The sequence below is a fragment of the Lissotriton vulgaris genome, chromosome 3_1 (assembly GCF_964263255.1).
Source record: "Lissotriton vulgaris chromosome 3_1, aLisVul1.2, whole genome shotgun sequence".
NCBI lineage: Eukaryota > Metazoa > Chordata > Amphibia > Caudata > Salamandridae > Lissotriton > Lissotriton vulgaris.
In genome coordinates, this window is record NC_141689.1 from 1,509,025,458 (window position 1) to 1,509,046,120 (window position 20,663).

Here is a 20,663-nt window from a genome sequence, read left to right on the forward strand (position 1 = left end):
TGGTTGTCCGCGAAGCATACTCAGAGGGTCAGTTACTGCTTTGAAAATTAAATAATATTAACAAATAATAAAAAAATGAAATAAAGGAGCAAAATATTAAATTGAAATGTTTAAAACGTTTTGTAAATGTGAAGGAATTTGACACTGCAGCTAAAAATAAAGTTAGTATCCATATTCGTGGGAGAAGTGCAAGGGCATCAAACAGAATACAGTATGGGCAATGAGTGACCTCAATTGAACTTAGAAACGCTCACACCTTCCTATAAAAATTATATTTGATATATTTTTTTTATATTTGTTCATCATTTGTGTATTTGTTTGAACAATGCCTTCTCTGAATGTTTCAAGGTTCAAATAATCCAAAAAGCCTAGGCTTGGATCCCCGACTTCCAGTAATGATCAGTTAGGTTCCCCATATTCCAATAATGACTCAGTAGAGGTCAATGGATTCCAATAATGATTCATTGGGGATTCAGGGGTTCCAGCAATGATTAAGTGGGGGTGAACCTAAGTCAAAAGGTTAAAAACCACTGTTATAGATGCTACATTAAACGACGTGCATGTGATGTTCAGCGCTGAGCAAATAGGAGGATGAAGGGAAAAGGTGGATTTTTAGACAAACGATGCACTTTGTTGTTTTGATGTTGGCAGAGGGAGATGGGGCGGAAGAGGGGTCCCACATACGAGAATGTGTGTGTCGAGAGTCATTTTGAAGCTGTTTGGAATAAAGTCAGGGGAATGGCACTGGAGATGTCAATAAAGGTGAGAATTGGTGCTATGTTGTTATGTGACAGTGGTTTGAGCGGTCACTGAGAAATATTTTCAAGAGTCTCGTTAGCATAGGTCAGTGTTACCCAAGCTGTGGCCCGCGTAGACCAGGATTCCGTGACACATTCCTAGGGGGTCTGCAGGCAGCAGTTTTAAAAGCACACTAAAGTTGTTTGTATAATCAGCAGTTTTCAGGTAACAATAAAAGTGTCAGAATAACGCCGGTGGTACCTGCTGGAGAAAGATGGGAGTTTTGTTCAGTGGCAGCTTTGACTCTTCTAAGGTGGCGCAGATTTCATTTCATAAGGCTTTATTCGGAGCATGAAGACAATGTCCATAAAAGCACATACATTTACATTACATAAGCAATGATCAATAAAAACCATGGTAGAAAATTCAGTACAGAATACATAGTTAAAAACAGTTAAAAAATCATACTAGTCCTTGCCTTAATAGCATGAAGAAGGAAAGTAGCGGTAAAAAAACAAACGTCAGGGTAGGGCATGTTAAAAAGCAACTTCATGGTATCATGTACATTTCTAACTCCAAACTTGATGAAAATGGGTTTTAAAAAGGCTGAACGAAAGTTACCGTAAAGTTTACACAGCAATAGAACGTGCATAGTGCTTTGTGCTGAAGTATTGTCACATGGGCACGGACCAGTCGGATGTTTTTTGTTGCAGGGGAAGGCCACCAGGTGGTGCACAATCCCAAACCTTAGTCTCGTTAAGACAAACTGGTGGGAAACTCTGGTGACATAACTCAAATACAGCTGGTAGCCCACATTCTCGCAATATCTTCCATAGAGCACACAGGTGGGGAGATTGCCACAGTCCCTCCCCCGCCTCTCTGTCTTATAGCTCATGAAGGCAGTCTTCATCTCGGGTTTGGACAGAATAGAAGCAACACAGCTATCCTCTCTTATATCGAGACCATAAATCTCTGAAAAACTATTGATGACAAATTTAATCCAAGGAATCTTTAAATGGTTATCGGTAGAGAGACAATCTCTTATGATGGCTCTATTTAGGGAAGTCTCCTACTTCAACCAGATAGCAGTTTCAAGTGCCTTGAGACCCTCTGGGTGAGTAGTGCGCTATACAAATTATTGAACTTGAACTTGAACATTAATGGTCTTAAGGCAATCAGATCTGAAAGATGTTGGATCCCAAGCTCTCTGTGCACCAGGTCGTTAGAGGCTGATTTGGGCAAACACAGGAGAGTCTCTTTAAAAAGAGATTTTCCTCCACTTGTAGGCTCCCTGCTGTGACGTGTCCCCAAACCCCAGCACCACAGAGGGCAATGGAAAGGCATCTCAATTGATAGATTTTTAGCATGTCTTTAAACCGTTTGTCCCCTCATTTGGTAGCAAACATGAACACCCCAACGGCGCATTTCGCCATCTTGGCCCGAACATTGGTAAGCTCACTAGTCCAACTACAGTTCTTCGAACATGTGGTGCCAAGCTAGCTAAAGGTATCCACCGTTTGCACCTTGTGCCCATCGATAAAATAGGAATGAGGTTTCCTTCGCCCTGTTCCACATTCCATAATGTAGGTTTTGGATTTATTGATCAACAACTTTCTATCCTTGATGAACAGCGAGAACCTGTATCAGGCGTTGTAGACCTATCGGGGTCCTGGACAAGATCACGGCATCGTCCGCGTAGAGTAATACAGGAACTTTAAGAGCATTGATTTTTGGGGCATCTGCCGCAATCATCTTTAAGACGGAGTCAACTTCGTTGATGAAGAGGGTAAAGAGTAGGGGGGCGAGAACACACCTTTGCCTTATGCCACGCCTGATCTTAAACTTTGGGGTGCGCTCACCGCCAGGGCCATAACGGACACTGGTGCTTAGGGTGGCATAGAGTCGTGCCAGGAAATAAACAATGCCCTCAGGTGCCCCCCTTTCTAACAATTTCGCCCAAATGATGTTATGATCCACCATGTCGAAGGCACTACTCAAATCTGCAAAGCAGAGATAGAGAGAGCCTTTCTTAGCCTGCGTATATTTCCCTATTAAGATTTCAAGGTTAAGGCATTGTTCAATAGTCCCTCGTCCTTTTCTAAAGCCATATTGGCAATTGGCCAGAATGCACTTGGATTCGGCCCATTCTTCCAGCCTAACCAAAAGGTGGCGCAGATGTTTATTATTTCAAAAAGCGTAGAGGCAGCACCAGGGTTGAAGTCACAGAACAATCAAATGTAGCCTTTATCAATATTCTTCTTATTTTTGAAATAGGACAACAGCCAACGCGTTTCGTTCCCGTTATAGGAACTTTGTCAGGGCGGATAGTATAATGGGTGGACCACATAGGATTCCAAACGATAAACAGTCAAATTAGATGGCGCCTAATCAGGTCCCATTCAATTTTAGAAAATCTATATAGTGAAACCAATTAAGGACTAATTTTCATGGCAGCGATGGACCACTTCGGTATATATACAGAGCAAATCGATTCGATACTCCAGACCCACGTCTGTCCAAAGATTAGAACAGTAACTTGGATGAATATCCAGAAGATGCAATATGTTTATAGATGTCCTTGTACGTTCAATAAGAAAATGAATTAGCCTGCAATCATGTATAACACAATAGTTACTTGTATAAGTAGAGGCTCTTTCCATGTTACGGGTACGGGCGTAACGCCGCCAGGCTTATCACACTTGGCCAACTCGATTGTGAACGTTGGTGGCTCACCATAGCCCCCTCAACTTTCCTGCTCCTCACTGCTGGAAGATGGGCTCCTTATACAAGTAACTATTATGTTATACATGATTGCAGACTGCTTCATTTTCTTATTGAACGTATATGGACATCTATAAACATATTGCATCTTCTGGATATACATCCAAGTTACTGTTCTAATCTTTGGACAGACGTGGGTCTGGAGTATCGAATCGATTTGCTCGGTATATATACCGAAGTGATCCATCGCTGCCATTTAAATTGGTCCTTAATTGGTTTCACTTCATGGATTTTCTAAAACTGAATGAGACCTGATTAGGCGCCATCTGATTTGACTGTTTATCGTTTGGAATCCTATGTGGTCCACCCATTATACTATCCGCCCTGACGAAGTTCCTATAACGGGAACGAAACGCGTTGGCTGTTGTCCTATTTCCAAAATAAAAAGAAGAATAAAGAATATTGATAAAGGTTACATTTGGTTGTTCTGTGACTTCATCCCTGGTGCTGCCTCTATGCTTTTTGAAGTTTTGTCTCTGGATATCCAGTGGGACCCAACCGCAGCAGGTCTCGGAGGCATTGTGCACATGACTTGATATATATGGGACTTAAAGATCGAGGTGCTCAATATTTAGTCAGCTGTGGGAACGATAGCTCTGTATCAGATGTTTATTATGCCTGCTGCAAAGAATGTGTACCATGCATTTCAAAAACAGTATTTAATGTGCATAGCTCAGTGGGTTAATGCTTTTGTCACAGAGATTATTTTGTTGCTGTGCAATTCATGAGTTACAGTCGTAATCTAACACTGTGAGCTATGAACTGCCATCAAAAAGCTGCATGCAAACTGCATGGTACAAGTTAGTAAGTTATGTTTTTCCCACTCTTTCAATATCCTGATGCTGCTGAAAAAGGTTTGTTTGGGTAGAAATACATTCTCATTATTGAAGTCAACCCTAACTACTGTGTTACGTTCTCTCCTTATCTACACCAAGCACTGTTAAAAAATGCCTACCACTATGGATGGCATGGAATCCTACACCTTGTAGTCTCCTTTGCCTTATGTAACATTTTCTATACATTGATTTAACCATATATGATTTACTGTCTCTGTATGTATGTGATGTAAAGTGCTCTGATACCCTATACTGGTATGAGAGGTGCTATGAAACAAATGAAATACATGTGACAGAGGCTATAGAAAGAGGAGAGGCACTGTTGGAGGGTGATAGTGAGAGCCTCAATAAAAATGTCTATATCCTGGTGCACAGTAAGGTCATCATTTACTATGCTTTAAAAGCTAATACAATTCAATATATAATGACAAATGTGTTGTAGAATGCACAATGTCCCCCCAAATTTTGGTGGGTGGAGAGACCCCCAAATCATTCTTTGTAGTGGTCAGGCTCACACTCTGCACTTTGTGTGCATTGTACGGGGACTGGTGTGACAACATTTGCCAGGGCTGATTTGGGTTTCCAGTCCAGCCCTGGCTGGAGCTGGAGCCTCGTCTGCAAAATAAAACCAAGCATTTAAAAGTTTGTCGCTGAGATGCAGCACAAACCTTCCCATTAAAATGATAAGATTTTTGCAAATTGTTTTAATATAAAATAATAAAATCTTTAGTAATTTGAGTATTTTTCTGGTGTGCTCTTGTTTGTGTATTTTTTTGCGAATTACTGTTTTAATGTTTGAGATTTAATTCGTACAAATTCCATGGGGGTCCCCGGCTTCCAGTAGTGACTCAATGGTGTCCTCAGGAATCAAATGTTTGGGAACCATTGGCATAGGTTGATAGTGGTACTACAGCTTGTGCTTAATTTTCACTATTTCACAATAAGAACTGTCAGCAAATATGCCAGTTTACCATGTATGGACTTCAATATGGCATTGAAAAGGTTCAATTTCAAAAAGGTTCAGTCTGGCTTTAAAAAAAAAACGAGACCTAATAATCTGCATCAATATTTTGAAAATAGTGAGCTATAGACCTCAACAACAAAGGCTTTTACAAAGCGGAGAAGATTACCCACACATACAAACCCGGCATTGTTTGATGAAAGCAAGTATCAGGCAAAGAGATAAACACGGGATTACTGGGTTAATCTACATAAAACGTAGGTCTTTATGCCACAATTTCCTTGGTATTAATAGAACCTTAAATGAAATCAAAGAAAGAAATTAAAGCATCAAGAGCTCAGTGAAGCATTAGCTGAGAAGCACATGAGCTTTAGCACCCGAAGGCCTGGGACCGGCCAGGCAGACAAAATATCAGGATAATTTAGCAAACACTTGTAGCGGAAAACAAGGATCATATCAGGGGATTAGCAGATGCGGTGTAATGAACCGTGCGGCACTTATGGGGCGCATTCCGCGTCCAGCGCTAATGAGGTCAGATACACACGAGAGTCTGTGAGAAAAGAGACAGGGCAATTAGCCTTGTAATACTCCAAGGCCTTAAGAGTGTAAGTCTTGTCACAAGGTCACGCTTTTACAAAGCAATTATGGGGGATATCCATGATATCAAAGGATCTACTTTTGGCCTTTGTAGCACCGGGGCTCGTCACACGTTTCGCTCACATCCTGGTGGCATATAGGTCTGACTTCAGATACTTCCATTAAAAAAAGAAACAAGAATTCAGAAATTACCACCAACTTCATCAATGTCAATGAAATAGACATTGGATTGTAATTAGTTCATTCTAATTAATATACATAGGCCAATACAGTATCAGGTCAAGAGATGCACGTCATTTGAATGTGTATACATTACCATCAACAGGAATATTATTAATCTTACATAAAGGTAGGCACATAATGGACGCAAGACATAACATCTAACATATAAAATTAGCCATCAGGTTCTAGAAAAACATGTATTCATCAATACATATATAGATATAACCACTTTTTAATGAATAAAAGGTCAAGATGAAGGCCGTGAAAATCCTTCTCACCTTTCTGTAAAGTGAAAAGCAGTGCTGCTTCCGACCAACTACATAACTAGCTAATTCCAGTATCTGTTCCTAAATGCCAATGAGGTGCAAGCAGGACACTTAAACCAGATTGCTAACACGCTGAAGAAGCTGATAGTCCTTGGCAATTGAATTTATAACTCCAGCCACACACAACTGGGCACACAGCAGTATCCATCAGGAAATGTGTATGATGGGGTGGCTAGATATTTTCAACTCTGTGTCTCTTTAATCTCAAGTGTCTGCTTTTTAATCCTTTGACTTTGGTACTCATGTGCAGACTCTTTCCATGTTTTAACATTATAGCTCTTCTCCTCTTCCCTTGTGTGTATGCGTCTCCATTCTCAAAAACAAGCATTGAAAGTTCTTTTAGGCTTGAAGTCCAAGATATTTGACAGGTAGGACTTGCTCGGTGGGTTCTCCTCTGACCCTTTTTTCATCCACCATTTAAAACCCTGCACCACTGGCAGCAGATTACCATGGAAAAGCACAGATCCTCTGACGCATTACCAGGTGCCCCCAATGGCTGGACTGTATGTAAGCAAAAGAAGGCAGTTGATTGACTCTAAATACAGAAACAGCAGTGGCACATGGATGTAAAATGACTACACAGAAAACTATAGGAGTCAAACACAGTCCAAGGGACAGACCTGCATGGTCCAGGATGTATTTGAGAAAAGGAAATGCATGCTGAGCCTCAGTGTGAATTAGAGGCTGCTGAGGGTGAACACAAATGAGACACCCAGGCATTTTTGTTTTCCTCTTTGGTGGAAAGCAACAGCCAGCAATCCCAGTGGCCACTGAGAGAGGGGCATCTGTCAGCCAGCTGAGAAATAAAAGGATACTCTTTTGGGAACATGGCAGCCACCTACAGTGACATTTACGAGAGCACTGCATAAAGTTTGTGTGAAAGGTGATCAGGCTCAACACCTATGCTCCAGCTCCAACACAAATAAAAAAGGACTACTGAACATAATAGAAGAATGTTCAATCTAAAAGCGGATTAAGAAGCGAAGGATGTCACTATCTGCGTGCAACAACTGTGCAGTGGCCTTCTAAAGGAAGATTCAATCTTTGATAATGATTATTGAGATTTATAAAGAGCAAGCATACTCCAAGGAGTGTCCCGGCGCTAACTGTAGGCTGATTGCGGTAGTGCAGAGCGTCAAATCATCCTTTTTGGAAGAGTCATGTTTTTAATTTCTTCTTAAAGGTGGACATCTGTGGTGTGGCAACAAGTTCCAAGGAAAGCTTATTCCAGGCCACGGGCCCAAGAAAAGAAAAGGATCTACTTCCAGTCCTGGCCCGCTGGATTTTTGGAATTCTGGCCAAATAGCCTTGGGCTGACCATAAATTCCTGGGTGGGGCATAAGCACAAATCCTCCTCCTCAAGTACACTGCTCCTTTGTCATGCAAGGTTTTATGAACCAGGACCAGGGTTTTAAAGAGAATCCTCTTTTTAATTGGAAGCCAGTGCAACCTTTTCAAATGCCGGGTCATATGAGTTTGTGAGGGGTTCAGAAGAATTTGAGCTGCCGCAATTTGCACCACTTGAAGTCTATGGAGAAGGTAAACTAGAAGACATGGGTAAAGTGCGTTGCCATAGTCAAGTCTGAAAGTTATTCAAGGATCGTAACAGCCCAAAATAGGAGCCAGTCAGTGAATTGATTTGACTCGGGAAGGTGAGGGCACCGTCCATTTTAATTTCTAAATACTTACTGTACTCTGGGACAGAGACAGACCAAAGGAAAGACAGAAAAAATGCCAGTAGGCCCAATGCACTTTTGGATTTGTTTTAGAGACAGCTTTCACCGTCCTGCCAGACTCATAACCTAAAAAATAAAATACATACATAAAATAAAAAGATAGAATGGCGTTGGCTCTGCCTTCTTCATACATTGGTCTGTTCAACTGTCATTCATATTTTGCTTCTGCACACCATGGCATACAGCATGGGCAATGGAGCAGCCCACTTCGGCCACTGGTTCTTTATGCACTATGAGTGACAGCATTTTGCCTTATCACATTACCACCTAAAAAGAAAAGCACTCCAATTCCAGAGCTGGGACCAAATATATTACCCTTGCAATGTTTTTTTGTCTTTCTGTTCTCCTTTTTCTATTATTTTAGTTATATGTGTGCGTTCATAGTGTGTTCACAAAACAGTAATTTAAAGCCATTAGGAACTTTTCTTTGCACTAATAAGAATCATATTTTTTATGATATGCATTAAAACTAAAAACGGGCTTGTATACCTTTTTAATTAAACCTGCCTTCTAGGACGTACCTTTATTGTTACATATTGATTATATTCAAAGATTTATTTTTTATTCAACATTTTTATTGTAAGCATACGATAGCCACTCATAGGTAGCAGCATTTTTCTTTTGTCTTCTTTTTATTTCTGTAGCACATAGTTGAAATAAAAAAGCAACCATCACATCACACTTGCTTGCCAAATTCAGACCCATTGGCTTTGCCAAGGCTTGTTAAAATTGCAAGGTACAAACATGCACAGACCTCTCTTCAGGCAATGTATTCAAAAGGAAACAACTGAAACAGTGCACATTTGATCAATAACGGTATAAGAGAAAGATGTTCACAATTTACAATAAGCAATTAATAGAAATGGAACTATCCAGGCTCGTCGGAGGTTTGGAAACAGGCCACTGCAAAGTCTAAGACCGGCAGCACACAAACAGTTATGAACAGGGCAAGAACTTTCACCAAGGAGAACGAGACAAGCGCATGCAGAGCATTAAGATCACATTAACAAAGAGCGTATGACAAGGGTTGTCCAGTAGTTTTCTTTAATGCTTTTGCTGTATAAAATGGTCACTATTGCATTGGAGAGTGGGGCCTTTGTGGCAGGGATCAGGGGCCTGGCTAGATGGGTATCTGTGCAATAACTGAGCCTCCCTGGTTGTTCTCCAGTGGTAAAATGTTTGCTTTCGCCCGCACTGAACATGAATGCTTGCTTATAACACACTCAAAGCATGCTAAGGATCACTTTACAAGTCTGCCTACAGACGACTGTTGCTGTCTGCACGGTCTCATGTCAGCACATCACACGTTATACTACTAATAGCACGGTTTGCCGTGCATTCAGACACTGGAAGTGAGGGAGCCCCAGTTGCAGCAATACAGCCACTATGACCAATTGTACTCCATCTGAGCAAGAGCCTAATGGCGTGGAGTCATGGTTGGCAGGAGATAGATGTGCCTTGCCAATCATAATATGGCATTATAACAATTGCCTCAGAACACATCATCCCATTGCCACATAAGCCACTGCACAGTAGCACAAAAGCCTATGCTCCTCAATAATTTTGCAACGTCTCTCCGCGGGTGGCTCAGCCTCTGCAGGCCTTAGCAAAGACAAACCATTCTCCTGCACGTTAACCAACTTAATACCCCGGGTTGAATGCAAGAAACATGCACAGTGCAGATACATTATGCTTAAGTAGCAACTAAACAAGTGTACTCTAACACTTGCTAAAGCTATGCTCCTTGTTCACAAAGAATAATTCTATTGGTTTTTCTCCACACATTTTCTGACTTTGCAGAGCGGATGGATAACTGTGCTGGAGTGAAGTTCTTATTTAGTGCAGAAGATGCTTTATATGGACCAAAAATAGAGCAGTTCCCGAAAAAGATAGGTAGTAATAATTTGAAATGCACAATGGAGGAAAGAGGATATTTGCAGCAATCTGCATTAAAAGTACAAGAACTATACTTTTTGCAGTCATGTACATTTGACTTGTATAAGTATTGCCAGTATCTTTCTTTCTCAGATATCAGTGGCAAAAGCAATGGAAGCTGACATAGGCAACAACACCGTTTTGGATCATTTCCCAATTGATACTCTTGTGAATTGGACATCGCATGGAGAAAAATAATTATATTAAACAACAAATGGAGGAGTGCCCCCTTGGTGTAGCAGAGAAGACTCTGTAACCCAAAAATTTCTTTTTTTTAAAGATCAAAAATGCACAATGTGCCCAACCTTATTAATATACGGAACCTAATATGGAATCCTTAAGGAGGCGGTGTTCTGTAGGAAAATATGTGACAAGAGTGGAAATTCTTTGCTTAGAATGAGCGGAGTCAGCAAACTGAGACAAATTGAAAGTAATCCTCAGAGGCAATAACAATACCATTCCAAAATGAGAGGCAAACCAAACTAGTGTTAGATTAACTACATAAGGACAACATTAAATTAGAAAAACAAACATAAAAAAGGGAATAAAGCTAAAATATTATCAGCAAATATATATACAGAAAAACAAAATAGTGCCTCTGTGGGCGGGATAATGGGGACCAAGAGGAAATCAGCATGGGGGGAGACATAGAAAATGAAGACAGTAACAGAAACTCTACACTTGTGGTTTGGAACAAGGGGGAAAGCAGAGACTACGTAGGGGGATTACAGATTTTAAGACTTAAAACACAATACATAGACTTTTAGAGTTCAATTGACGTCCAAGTCCTAGTACCTATCTATGTGAACAGAGTGAGCCGCTACAGTCAATGGATTCTCTACACACCCTTGCATAACTTATAAAGCATTACAAATGAAATGATTGGTAAACTTGCAGAACGGCTTTCATAAAACTCAAACTATCACCAATTTACTGGTTAAGGCAATTACAGTAATAACTCCAAAACCTGACAAGGATCAGAAAGAATATCCTACAGTACCACTGCTTTCATCAATGTTTATACCATAATGTTTACTTACATTATTGCAAACAAAAAAAACAAGTTTCGCAACCTGCTGATAAACCTATTCCAACCAGACCCTGTAAGGGACCAACAAATGTATAAAACAAATCTGAAGAATAATTTATATTTCACTGTAAAATCTCAGAGGAGACAATTCTCGGTTGCATGATGTCTTTGGACTCCGAGAAAGTTTTTTTGTTAAGTGAGATGGGACAATTAAGAAAACAATACAGAAAACGGAATGAGACCTCTATGAAATAGATGTCATGCAGTTATGACTCACCCAGTGCAAGAGTATGCATCATGGACACACATTGAGAATATCACCGTTCTCTGTATTGGGTCAGTAGCAATAAAATCAGGAATTAAAAACAAAATTAAAGGCATTATCTTTGTTTGAGATTTTAACAAGTTAATGAATTTGTTGCCGAAGTATTCTACTCTTTGGGGAACTCTGAGAGGGCTTTGTCTGTCTTCATTACTGAACAAAAGCACATTAAAATGTTTAAAGGAATTAGTATTAATTTAGACAAATATGAAGTGTTTCTACTCACCCGTAACCTGTCAGAGGAAACATTCCTTTAATGGATACTAACATTTTGTTTATAATATCTTGATTTTAAATTGAGATACACACTTCTGATATTTCTAAGATCTGTAATAACAGAGGTCACTATACTCCCATCCTTGGTACTCAATTTACTCTCTGAAAAAACATGCCACCAGGACTAGGGGTTCCAGAAATGTTTAACGTGCTCTTGCCTAAGGAAAAAACATTTCTGGGCAGTGGGGGCGAGAGAGAGAATTCCAAATGGTGGGTTACTCTACCCACACCGTTACTTCCAAGGGCATCCAATTTCTACTGAGTTCGAAGGAGAGTGGGTTTACCAAAAGTTGAAACGGTTGTAATTTGTCTTGTGTATAAGGGTCTCTATAAAGGGGAGATATTTGTGAAAACACAGAAGTCGCCTTTAATTCAAACCTCTTTGTAATCAATGGAAAAAGAGAAGTACATACAAAAGAGTATTTATATAATTTACAAAATCATAAAATGGTCATGCAGCTTATTTATAGTCATCAATTTGTTGTTGCAGAGAATCAACCAGCTTTAGAGTGGAGAGAGACAACACAAGGATCATGCTTTTCAGATAAGAAATGTTATTACTGTACCTGAGCTATTGAGGCCTGAGGGTTGCCCAATAGGTTTTTGATGGTGCGTTTGGACACCCATTTAAGCTGGTGAAGGAATGAAGTGCTGTACGTTATCTGTCTAGTAAAAATACTAGTCTTCACTTTGCCACTCAGCGTCAACTTATCTAACTCTGCTTTGGTTTCTCTGAAGTCTTCTGTGTTGTGATATTCCTCTGCTAATTTCTCCACAACTGTTTTGTCACCACCATCACGTTCTTTAATTTCATCTATGTACAGAAGAGAAATAGCAATTTTATTTTGGGTTTAAACACACACATTGTTGTGCTGCCCACAAACTCATCATTATTTGTATGAGGATATCACAGGATCAATTTTCTATTGTGGACACACTTGAATATGCCCCCTTACAACGCATTCCTTTTCCCTGCAGGCTATTACAACGCAGTTGTTACAACAACCACGTTCTAACAACGCATACAATTACCCAGCAAGTCATAACAAAAATTGCTCGGGGGGGGGGGTGCACTACTATTCCAACTCCAATCCGTGCAACAGTAGGGAAGGTGTTGGATTTTAAATCCAGCACCTGACCCTTATGCAAGTCGTTGCTATGACTTGCGGGGTAATGGTCTGCGTTGTTACAATGCGGCCATTAATGTAATAGCCTGCCAGGAAAAGGATTGGTGGAAAACAACGTTTACCGACACACGTACCACCCTAGGAGTGAAGCAATTTACCGATGTCAGAAAGGAATCATCGACAATAAAGGAAGGGAATGGAGCTCACAGAAGGAATGAGAAAGGGGCTTTCAGAGCACAGTAGCGTAGGTGGGTTTAGTCGGTGAGTGAGCAGCACATGGGTAAAAGTGTAGCAGAGAAGACTGGTATTTACTTAGACGTACAGATTTAGAAATTACATTTTATAGAAAGCAATGGTCTCTACTCTGATTACTGGTGTTGATTGGGACTAACATAGATTCTGAAGTTTTCTGAAAGGCATGATAGCAGTGTAGCAAAATCAGGCCTGCTTAAACTCGATGATATATTTGGTGTGAGAACCAATGAAGTATGATATGGCTGAGGTAATGTGGTTGAAGCTCAGGATGGTAATAAGGCTCTGCTCCATGGCCTCCCAGACTTCACACTCGCACCCTACATGCTGCAGGACGTCTCATCCAGGGACTGCCTGAAGAAAAACGATTACATCTTCCCCCATCCTGAAGGACTCTATTAGTCCCTATTCTCAGAACGCGCCATCTTCAAAATCTGCTGCATCATTTACAAAACTATCACAACCTTTAACTACACTTATCTTGCAGAGAAGCTCACTGTCTCTGATGGGTTCCTGAACAGCCACACCCAGGACATCATCAGACTGTATACTAAGAATAGCCAAACAAAATCAAGGGAGCAGGTCCCTCGATCTAAGCACTCAAGATCTGGAACACCATCCCGGTATCTATTGGGAAAGCCCAACACTGCTCCAATTTAGTTAAGAGTTTTAGACACACTTCTTTAAAGACCACTACATCACAGTGCATTACCAGTCCTCAAAACAGCACATCCCCTATCACTTATTGACTTTGACCATGTACAGTGCTCTGCTGCCTTCTGGCTAGGTTCCCGCTATACATACTTGTATAGATACAGGTTGACAGTGAGGGGAGGCAGAGGGGCACTGAGGGACAAGTAGGGCAAATAAACAAGACGGTCCAGCAAGCTGCTATCAAGCTCGTGTCCAAAAAAATAAATCCATTGAAAGAGTCAGGACTTGGGGCTTCAAGTGAGTGAATTTGGAACAATTGTTTCAACGAGTACAGAAGTAAAGGTTGTAGAATATGGGGAAATCCAGGGTATTGTTCTTTGGAAAGGATGGGGATATCAGCCAGAAACAACTAGATAAGTTTAAATTCGAAAAATTTGCTTTTGTGAATGACGAGTGTTGGTGATGAACAGACATCCCAATTATATGTAAGGAGCTGTAGCCCTCATGGTGAGGCATGGCTTGGGAAGCGAATATTTTTAAGGAAAATTGGGGTCCAGAGTACATATTATTAAATAGAAACACCCATGCCATAGGGAAAGGTTTACTGGAGCCTTATTTAAAGGCTGAGAGCAGGATCCCAGGGACAGGGCAATAGGAATTCATAGTGTGAATGTCTGTGGCTAGATTTGGAGGGTTAGTAAATATGCATACACTGGAATCTGACAGGAAGAATGTGATACAGACCAGGATCATTCCACTGTGCTTGTACAGTTGTGCAGGGTATACGTTCTGGACACCTGGTTAATGGGGCTTATGCTTTGCTGTCAAGGTGTCTTGAATGAAGCGAGATTAATGAAAGAGGCGGTTTCTATTCACATGTGTCAAAGGCCATTTTCGAATTTGGTGAATAAAGAGATGGGTTTTTGGAGGAGGATGGCAAGTAATTTGTGATAACTAATAGAGGGCATTAACATTGATTAGACAACAGTTATTTTTGGGGGTCACTAGGTCGATGTTTTAAGGCCCTAGGAAAGTTTCTATGGCTGAGTGAGGGGTTTATTCACTTTGCTTGCCGGGAGAAGTGCAGTTTTAACAGGATTTATTTAGGAAATTAAAACATAGTTACAAAACTAGACATGCACAACACTAGTCAGCAATAAATATCACATAAAATGTATAATAATTCCAATAAAAAAAATATTATCAAGACAGTGCACCAAAAATGAGCAAAATCTTCCATGCCAACCAGTGCACATTTGCAAAATGTGTTTCTGATTACTATATTTCAATGCGTAGAAGACATTATCCATTGAGTATGAGATGTTTAAGCATTAGTGCAAAGGGATGTAGAGAGCAATCAGACAACCGAGTGGGCATTCCCAAGGGAGAAATGCTTCTATCGTGTTGGGTTTTGCAAGCTATATGGGTGTAAAGTGTGTGACGCAGAATGAGTGCAAACAGGCCAATAAACTGAACAGAGTTCAAAACAACATAGGTGGCAGGGCTCTTTCAGATTCGACTGATGTGAGGCAGGTAACTTGTGGAGGAATGGAAGATGTCAGTATGTAATATCCGGAGATCAGCTTGGCGCGTAGGTTGCCAGTATCTAAGTATTAGCAGGGGACAACAAAGTAAGGGAGAATTCTTTGAGAAGGACGTTTGTGAACATGTAGTGCAGTACGTAGATAGAAAGAAATATTTTTCTAAAGTCTTTTATTCATATTCAAAACCAAATAAATATTTAAAAACAAGCATTTCACAGTATATAAACGAATGCAATATTAATGATTAGAACTGCAGGAACTTGAACCCTAGCTCCAGCCAGTAACTGTTCTGTGACTGTGTGAAATGTTATTGGTCCTATTCTAGCGTTGCCACTGGGACAGAGTCGCAACCGTGCCGCCACTACCTAAACTATCAGCACTCGGTGAGTAGATATGCACAGCAGAAGAGGGGAGCTGAAATCATGATGTTGAACAACGTAACCAGCAATAACGGCTCCCTTATACTGCCGGGGTTGAGGACCATGAAGCTGTTGGCACCCCTACTGCCAGCTCCAAGGAACTGCGACAAGACTGGATCTCAGAAGTAGAGATGGAAGAAGGACGAGCGGAAGGACACCTGACACTGACAAAAATGGGGTAGTGCCATTGCAGGAGGCCCCCAAGGTGCTAACACTTACAACCCTGCTCTGTGGCTGGAAGATGAAAGCAAAACCTAATATCGCCTCACACTGCCCATTAACAGCACACCCATTTATTTATTTTATTTATAAAACTGGTATTCATGAAGAGCTTATTAATCACATTTATCAAGGAGCCACGTAATGCCTTTTGTTGACGTTAAGGAGCTGGCAGGTAAGGTAAACTCCCACGCCACTCATCAAAATACCTGAAGTTTGGTATACCGTAAGTAAACACACTTAAAACTGAGAAACACATTACTAGAGAGGAAATACTTACTCAGGAAAGAGGCATTTTTAAGCTCTCTTGTAAATATATCGAATAAAGATTCCGTCTACCTTGACGTATACCTTAGAACATTTTTCAATTAAAAAATGGCATTTCCTGCACAAATGTGAATGGAAATTTTTACGGAAAATAACAAACACTAGTCAGGCCACTCCGGTTCAGGCCCTTCGTTTACAATTGTCATGGACTAGTGCCTATACAATTGTCCTGGCCAATACAATTAGGTGGGCATATAATATGATCCTTGCAGAAAAAAGATACTGTAAGAGCTTTATCAAAGCTTGAAACCTTTGAGGTTGGTTCGAGCAATTATACATTCATCAAAAATCTTGTTGAAGTAGCTCTATCACACTTCAAATTTACAATCACACTCTTACAGTCCTGGTCACGGGCTAATTTAAAAATGTTCTTAAAAAAGATGACACCCCATCTTAGTTTCAATCTAAATACAGCTTATTGTTCACAGCTATCTCACTATAGGTCTAATACTGCTTCCCTCGAATATCAGATCTATCACCAGTATCTGAAATGTGCGATGCTGTATTATTTTGATTCGCTTGGGGATCTTGCCTTTGAACTCCTATACTAAACATTGGGATAATTCTATAGAGGAAGCTGGGATATGTAAGCTTTGCAAAGGAGGGGAACAAGATCTAGCCCACATATTATACATCTGTCCACAAAAATAGGTTGTAGAAGCTCTATGTCGTTTTTTAATTCCTATTCGCTTTAGACAAAGTGATTACTGTAAATGATCTGATTGCTCTTACTAATTCACACCAAAATGAATTTGTTTGTAATAATATATACACATTTTTAAAAGCTTTGTTACCATTGTTTTAGAATCAATTGTATTTATTGTCTTTAAGTAAATTTATCAATGAACTTATTTTTTACCTCAGTGGAGGTCTAAATCAATAAACTAAACTGAAACTGAAACTCAGAGGACATAAAAGCGTGTTTCCACTACATTCGATAACAACTAAATATACTATACCACAACAGCGACGGTAAAGCTCTTACTTTCTCTCGTATCTAACGGTTAGCTGAAAAGAGAACACTTCTCCTTGTTAGCGGATTGACAGAAGTATGAGCTAGTCCGAGCTTTCAAGAAACAGATACAAAATATGTTATTTTACACACCTACATCTATGTCCTCCGGATTATTAAATGCCACGGCCGTTGAGTCGCCATTGATGATGTCCAGGAAAAAGTCAGCTGGATTGTTATGCGATTCGCATACATAACCTGCAGAGAGAAGTTCAAAGTTACCATTGCAAAATAGATGCTTTAATGACTGAAAGGCAGGGTCCGATGGGTTGATCTCACGGATCAGTGTGTGGGCTGGATTTTTTTTAGCAGTTTGTGGACCTTTTCCATTGGCCAGGTGAGCCGATTTTTCTATTTCTCTGATAATGAAACAAGCAAAAAGAAATACCTGCAGCAAACAGAAATGCATGCGGCTCCCATACCGTGCAAAATACTTTACAAATTCAAAACTGGCAAGCATTTGCAAATGTGGCCCACTTTTTTAGCTATCTGGTTTGCTAAAGGGGATCACTTTTATGTCAGTGCCAATTCCAACCCTGCTGGAAGACAAACATTTTCTGCTTAACTCGGAAACCCAATCGAAAGGCCTTCTGACTGAGCATAACAATGCCTATTTTTCGGCTCTCTTCTTACTACAATATTGGGGAAGTAGCCTACGGCAATACCATTTTGAAAACGAAGTTGCAATACAAAATTGCCTTAGTACGAAGCTGAAGATAATCTAGTGAAAAATATCTTTCTCTATATACAATTTTCATGTTCATGAACAACTTTAGTTTTGGACCCTTCTGTCTCAACTAACTCATTCAAACAACATGGCGCCTTCAGATGAGGAACACTATGTTTCAAAAGTGGTTTAGTTTTGCTCACAAAACCTTGACTTAGACCTTTATTACGAACAGCAAATGAATAAATAATGGCCCAGGAAAAGGAGTGACCAAGCCCTGAAGATTCAGGATTTGTGTTTTACACAAACATCTTGACTGCTGAAAGCAGCCAATGTTTCCAATTGTAACACCTCTGATAAAAATACAGAAATAAGCACAGTAACTACCAATAGATGTGAAGTATGGTAATGCATTCTTGGCTTGGCCATGGAACAGCATCCTTCCGCTTGCGAGTAGCGTCAGCCCGTCAAACAACTTGAAGATGGAGTAACGGGGCTGGTGAATGGAGAAGATGATGGTCTTTCCCTGTCGAGACATCCTAAAAGTAATCAAACACATTAAAACAATAACGATCTTTGCAGCACAACAACTTTTCAATTTACATTCATGAAATGATTAAGATGAATACTATCTTTTTCAGGCCTGTCATGTTTGCTCTAATTTTTTCCTCGATTACTCTGATAGGCATATTCAATTCAGGTTTTTTAAATTTCTGTATCAAAATATTGGAACACCACTCCATTTTTGATTCATTTAATAAAAACTGATTCATCAAACGTACTACTAGGAGTCAATGAAAAAAAACACAAAGCCCTCTTCAGGTTTTGTTCTCAGTGGCATATGATATGATCTGTTTTTCCACCAGGTGATAGAACCAAGAGTGTGCAGTGATGCAAGCTGTGTCCAAGGCTGCTGAAAAGTATGGCATTCATCATTCTGTAGAGGAAATGATCTCAAACAAGATCTCACTCATGGATTTAAGAATCGAATTGCCCATCTGTCTTCACATCTTTCTGCTTCAGAAAGTATGAAAGAAAAGAGTGAGGAGGCACACGCTGCAGTGGACATAAAAGGAAGCAACTAGACAATGGAGGCAAATGGTGTGCGCTTGGCCAAGGTCAGTGAAGCATGCTGATGAGCACTGAAGAAGATGGATGGTATGTGTTAACAAATGCACCTTTAGTGCACATCTCCCTACCATACACATCTTTCCATGGGTGCTGTTGCTCATTCCCTGACACCAAGGGCGTGTCACTGAGTTTTCTAAGGTTCTCATTGGTGCAGCAAGTGAACAGCACCAGTGTTGCTGACAATTGTCCTGGGGACAATGAAGCAACCCACACAGTAGTAAACCAAGCACTGAGTTGCACTTTCAGTCTTATATAAGTACCATGTGTTAGACCTGTCATTCTTAGGGTGGTCTACCCCCAACTTTTTGCCTGCTTACCTCCTCTTTTTACTGTACCTTTTTGCTTGGCCTTAGGACTCTTGAGAACTTTACCATTGTTGATCAGTGATAAAGTGCATGTGCTTCTCCCCTAAATATGTTGACATTGGTGTATACCTTACTGGCATATTAGTTTAGCTGTAAGTCCCTTATAAAGTGGTTTACCACATTCCCTGGGTATGTAATCTGAATGCTACTTATGGGCCTGCAGCACTGATTTTGCCATCCACACAAGCAGCCTCTCAAACCTGTCCCAGGCCCGCCATTGCAGGGCCTGTGTGTGCAGTTTACTGCCACATCGACTTGGTATTTGAAACCACTTGCCAAGCCTTAAACCCCCTTCCATTCTATTAGATATAAGTCACCCCTAACGTAGGCCCTATGCACCCCTATGGGCAGGGTGCTGTGTAACTAGGAGGAAGGACATGTACTTTTAAGGTTTACATGTTAGAGTAAAGAGATACAGCTAAATTAGTTTTTCGCTACTGTGAGGTCTACTCCTTGCATAGGCTAGAATTGGGGATTCCTTAAAACACGTTTAAAGCTGCAATTCCTGCCCAGAAAGTAGTAGCTACATCATGTTTCATATTTCTGGAATAGTGTTGACGAATCCTCTTTAGTGGTAAAGTTGGATTTGAAATTATCATTTTAGAAATGGCACTTTTAGAAAGTGGACATTTCTCTGCTCTTAACTTTGTTCTGGTCCTGAAAACTGTCTCAAAAACATCTGTGCTGCGTGACAGCTACACTGTGTGCATTTGGTGTAGACAGACACAAACACAGGAAGGACTGGGTGTGATAGAGAACCCATCTGCATTCTGACAGGCTTTCTGGGCAGGAAAGGGGATCTGTAGCTTACACTTACATCTCATTAGGCTGCATCCTGTCCTCACACAAAGAGGCTGATTATCCCCCACAGATAGGCTGGCAGACAGGACTGGGCTGAACGGATCTTGTGCATTTCAGAGAGCTCCTTTGAAGTCTCTCTGTACATCAAACAAGCTTTTGGGTATAAGTACCATGTCTCTGACCCTACCAAACCAGCACACTACTTGACCTGGGAAGACCTCTACTGGAGTAAAGACTGCTGTGCAGTAAGGAGTGCCACTTTACTGTGACTGACTGTTCTGAGGAAAGGCTTCTCTGCTTTGCTGACCTGGCCTGCCACCTGTTGATCTCTGTCCTGCTGAGAAAAAGAACAGGACTCCTCTCACTTGAACTAAGAGTGACTGCA

At 40.6% G+C, this 20,663-nt stretch overlaps 1 protein-coding gene across 4 annotated transcripts in view; it reads right to left on the minus strand.

The window, feature by feature from the left end:
- LOC147728083 (broad substrate specificity ATP-binding cassette transporter ABCG2-like) overlaps positions 1 to 20,663 on the minus strand; it is a 756,857-nt gene that overhangs the window by 103,393 nt on the left and 632,801 nt on the right. For all 4 annotated transcript variants that reach the window (XM_086961967.1, XM_086961966.1, XM_086961968.1 and 1 more), the window contains 3 exons: positions 18,369 to 18,520; positions 17,408 to 17,512; positions 12,327 to 12,574 (listed from right to left, as the gene is read on the minus strand). In XM_086961967.1, coding sequence (XP_086818093.1) covers positions 12,327 to 12,574; positions 17,408 to 17,512; positions 18,369 to 18,520 — 505 coding nt within the window. The remainder of the gene's footprint in view (positions 1 to 12,326; positions 12,575 to 17,407; positions 17,513 to 18,368; positions 18,521 to 20,663) is intronic.